This window comes from Sinocyclocheilus anshuiensis, unplaced genomic scaffold (assembly GCF_001515605.1).
Source record: "Sinocyclocheilus anshuiensis isolate Anshui unplaced genomic scaffold, SAMN03320099.WGS_v1.1 scaffold101, whole genome shotgun sequence".
In the NCBI taxonomy this organism is placed as follows: Eukaryota; Metazoa; Chordata; class Actinopteri; order Cypriniformes; family Cyprinidae; genus Sinocyclocheilus; species Sinocyclocheilus anshuiensis.
The window spans coordinates 905,714-910,620 of NW_015540892.1; the positions used below are offsets into that span (position 1 = coordinate 905,714).

Sequence of the window (4,907 nt, forward strand, 5' to 3'; positions counted from 1 at the left end):
CATCAAAACTTTACTAGCGAGACTGGTTATCCAGTTGAGAAAACGTAGTTTGCGTCTCATCTGGCCATACAGCGGTGGGATGTGTTGACATTCCGTTCAGTCTGTACTTCACACAGCGCGACGTGTGAGGGCTTGCGCTCTTCAGAGACAATCACAGAATATGACAGAGCTCGTGTTTAAAAGCGAAACACTGGAATTAATAATTCACTTAAAACGCAACGCTAGTCTCTGTTCTCTCTGCAATCTCTGATGTAATGAGCCTGATTTTCTTTATATTAGCACTGTTTTGGACGGATTGTTTGAATGCATTCGCTTACTGGATCATTGGACTGAAAACTTGCCCGGAGTTTAGCGGCTTAAAATGATCTAATCGCAAGCAGAGAAGCAAAATTGTGTTAAAGGGCTAGAATAGAAATTGTGCTTTAGTAATTTTGCGTTAATTGCGTAAAATTATTTTTACGCGTTAAGGATTGTAAAATTAATCGCATGCGTTAATGCCCGATGTATATATATATACCTTTTTTTGGTACCTTACCTTTAAAATGTTAAAAAAATTTAACATTTTTTGTTAAATGTTAACAATTTAGTTGTTAACATACTAAATAATGTTAACAAATTGAACCTTATTGTAGAGTGTTGGCAAAAAGTGTATCTATTACAATCTTCTAAAAGAAAAGATTTTAAAGCATTCTTTCTTGAAACTCATCCTATGTTGGCTAGATAAGTAGTGTCCAGTTCCAGTCAGACTCCCATCTGTCACAGTGTTAGTCTGTGCATGTGTTTGCACTGCAGTTGCCAAGCAACAATCCTGAGCAAACTCAGTCTGAACTTCTGTTCTTTCTCACCATTATTTTCTGTAACAAATCTCTCTCTCTCTTTCTTTGACTGAAAGTTTCTCAGTACCTGGTGGCATCTCTGTATCACAGCAAGCAAGGTATGCCACCTATTTTGATGTTGCAGTGCTGCGTTGCTTGATGCAGCCTCACTGGACAGAAGAGGGTGTGCACTGGGCCCTCATATACTACCTGCAGCGGCTGCGTCAGATACTGCAGGAGAAGCCTGAACGCCCCCCTGAGCCCCTGATAACCCCCTTACCACGGCCCCGCAGTAGTTCCATGGTGGCTGCTACCCCTTCTTTGGTTAATACTCACAAAACACAGGTAACAAGCCTATGTTAGTAACTGACTGTGTGTTTTTACATAGCAGTTTCAGATGGTAATGGGCAGTGGCATATCTGTATTAGGTTCTGGTGGGGCCAGGCTTTGAAATACATTCTGTGATCATTAATTCATTTAAAATTGTGATTTGTTTTTACCATAAAATAAACTTGTACATTACATACACATTACAACACTGTGTATTATGTGGAAGACATGTAACTGTTATCAGATATTAAAAGCCCAGCAGATATTTATATAAATAAGCAGGTTATTATTTTTATGCTATGGTCGATAATCAATAATGGCCAATATTAAAATACCATACAATCTGGATAATTTGACAAAAAAAATATAAACATCCATTGCAATGCAGTGATATAGTACAAGTGAATTTAGGCATCACAGCATTTTATAAAATTAAAAGTAAAAAAAAAAATATTCTGAGACTTGCTGCATTTTGGATTGTATATTTAAAGGTTAAGTGTAAGATGATAATCTTAATGTAAAGTAATCTTAATGTAAAAATAACGGAAATTTAAATGCACAATTTAATATCTAATATCAGATGATATACATTCAATAAAAACCCATACTGATAGAAAACAATAAAGAAAAATTACAGATATGGTACTAATTGTCATGCTATGGTGGGTGTACTAAAGCACACAACGATGGAGATAAGTAACAAACACAGCCTTTATAAATCCACAAATGACACTCAGGAAATTGTAGGAGAAACGCACTTATGAGAACAAACAAAGGAACTGAAGAAACAGGGCTTATTTAACAGGAATGTAATCAAGTTAAAACAGAACAGGTGTACTGTGGACATTAAAAAGGATGAGGAACACAGGCAAACAGGCACAGAACATAGTGAAAAGTAAATCAAGACGGAAAATTACCCTGATACTAATGATATTCAGTTAATATTTTGTTGATGAATTGTGTTTTGTGAGATAATAAAGCCATTCGATGTGGATGGTTTAAATGCATTTTTGCTTGATATAAAATTACTAGATGTTTTGTATGTACCCCCATGTTAGACTTGGCAGCTGACTGATTTTGCCTCTCCAGAAATAAAAATACAAAGATGCCACTAGTAAATGAGGAATAGGGATAACTGAGCAATCTTACAATTGTTAATTTTGGACAAAATAAAGTTCATTATACACGATCAGGATGTGCGATTGCTACTTTAAAAGATGTGTAATGAACTGAAATACTATTATTCAACATTTTAACCACCATAAGTCAAAGGTTTTTTAAAAATGCATACCTCTGATACCCAGTTTTTTTCTTTGCCATTTTTCTAAGGACATGACTCTAAAATGTAATGAGGAAAGCAGGTCTTTGAGCTCTGAGACCTTCTCTAAAGTGTCAATTACCAACCTCAGGAGACCAGCAGTCCCTGACCTCTCCACTGAGATGGGTATGAACATATTCAAAAAGGTATGCAGATTATTTTTTATACATAGTTTCAGACAGTAAATCAATATGATATATTTTAATTTTTGCAAAACCTCTAATAAAATGTTGATATCATTTTCTTGACATTTAACTTTCACTATGCCACTATGCACTTTATTCTATTATTCTTGCACCTTTTTTGACTTTTTTTCCAGTTTAAGAACCGTAGAGAAGATCGAGAGAGAAAAGGCTCTATCCCATTCCACCATACTGGGAAGAAACGCCAGCGTCGAATGGGTGTACCTTTCCTGATGCACGAGGATCACCTGGATGTCTCACCCACATGTAGCACCTTCTCATTCGGAAGCTTCTCTGGACTGGGAGATGACCGTCGCACACTGGACCGTGGGGGTTGGCCTTCCACTATCATGGGTATGTAGGGTCCTATGAAATCCATTTTATTTCTTTATGCTGTTTTTTCTAGACAGTTTTAGTGCTCTAACTTTGAATCATCAAAAAACTTTCATGAAACTTTAACAATTTAATAATTTGAATAATTTATTAAACATTTTTGTAAAGTAATTGGGCCCTTTTCCCAAATTTTATTTACATTTTTTGGGATTCTGTGCTTTATGGTTTAATGCATTTGCCCTGCCCATACAAATTGTGCATTCACAAATTGCTTGCACTTGTTTGAGGTTGGTTTCAAATTATTGTCATATTGTGGTTGTGTTTTGTTGTGTTGAAGGGAAGTTAACACGTCGTGGAAGCTCAGATACTGCCGGAGATGTGGACAGTCTTGGAGCAAAACATTTTCACTCCCACCACAACTTGCCTGAACACTCCAACAGTCACAGTGACAATACCATCAAAGAGGGTGGTAAGCAAATAAATAGCACTATCACCAGTATTAATTCTAAATCTATTGCAGTTAATCTTTCATGGAATTAATAAAGATTAATAAAATACAACAGGGGTTTTCAAACTACGGGCCACAGTGAGATGCTAGTGGGTTCGCTGAACATTTTAGAGAAAAAAATAAATATACAAATATATTTGAATTGTTAATAATCATTTGTGCTTTTGACTCATTGACTTCTTTCTCAGTTCGTTCCCAGATCTCCACCATCACCATGGCTACATTTAACACAACTGTGGCTTCCTTTAATGTAGGCTACACAGATTTCTTCACAGAGCACATTAAGAAACTGTGTAACCCCATTCCCATCCCTGAGATGCCATGTGAGCCGCTGGCCTGCTCCAACCTTCCCCGAAGTCTGACAGACTCCTGCATCAATTACACATCGCTAGAGGACCGAGACACTATTGAGGGCACTAACAACTTCATTCTGAAGAATGGCATGCTGGACCTCATGGTAAGGAGTGCAGCCTCGAGCAAAGGGGCACGGGTTTAGTGTTATAGAGAGACAAATTTGCTTATACACTTTCGGTCAAAAATTGGAATAATTAGGATTTTCTTACATTGTTAAATGAAGGCTCGTATTATACTAATATGCTTATTCTGATTTGATGTACAGTTATGAGCAATGGTTCTTATTAGGGATGCACCGATACCGATACTGGTATCGGTATCGGGCCGATACTGAGCTCCTGTACTCGTACTCGTACTCGTTAAAATGCCCCGATACCAAACGCCAATACCACACAGCATGTGATAAGTGCCATATTCAGACAAAGAAACACCGACAACAGACAGCAGAATGGAGTTATTAGAGATTAAAGATGTCTACGAAGTATATGTATGCAATGAATATAAAACATTCAGTATTAATGCCTGTATAGCTGATTTGCGCCAGCTGGTAAGCAAATCACGCTGAGTGGATTGAGCGAGCTGCGGCGCAGATGCGCAAGCTTGTCGAGTGAATATCCCTTTCTCACAGACATCACTGGAAAGTTTGTAGTTCGGTCGGATATGTCAAAAAGAAGTAAGTAAAACAATGCACAAGTTACTTAATGGTAGGGAGGGAGAGAGAGAGAGAGAGAGAGAGCGCACTTCTGTTGTGTGATCTTTATTGATATTCGCTCACTTAGCAAGCATCATTTGTATTAAAACTAAATCATAAATATAAGACAATTTATAGGGGCATTCACTATAAACGTCATTTATTTTCACCCTTAAGCATACACGACTTTCTGGCGAAAGTGAAACTAACAGCCTGTGTGAAATGCGTAAGGCTGTACTGTACTTGTCCCTCTAATTCTGCACCAGTAGCCTACAAATACGTGTGCGCGGTGCACGTTTTGCTTGCTTCATGAGTGTTTCTGCATTATATGAGTGGCTTTGGAAAATAAATCGCTGCACGTTTCAGATGAAAAAAA

General features: G+C 37.5%; 1 protein-coding gene across 1 annotated transcript in view; it reads left to right on the top strand.

Annotated features, from left to right (window-relative positions):
- The window catches only part of unc80 (unc-80 homolog (C. elegans)), a 74,461-nt gene that overhangs the window by 12,008 nt on the left and 57,546 nt on the right, over positions 1-4,907 (top strand). Inside the window, exons 8-12 of the mRNA XM_016486607.1 lie at positions 893-1,160; positions 2,475-2,609; positions 2,783-2,999; positions 3,316-3,447; positions 3,675-3,943. Of these exons, the coding sequence (XP_016342093.1) occupies positions 893-1,160; positions 2,475-2,609; positions 2,783-2,999; positions 3,316-3,447; positions 3,675-3,943 (1,021 nt within the window). The remainder of the gene's footprint in view (positions 1-892; positions 1,161-2,474; positions 2,610-2,782; positions 3,000-3,315; positions 3,448-3,674; positions 3,944-4,907) is intronic.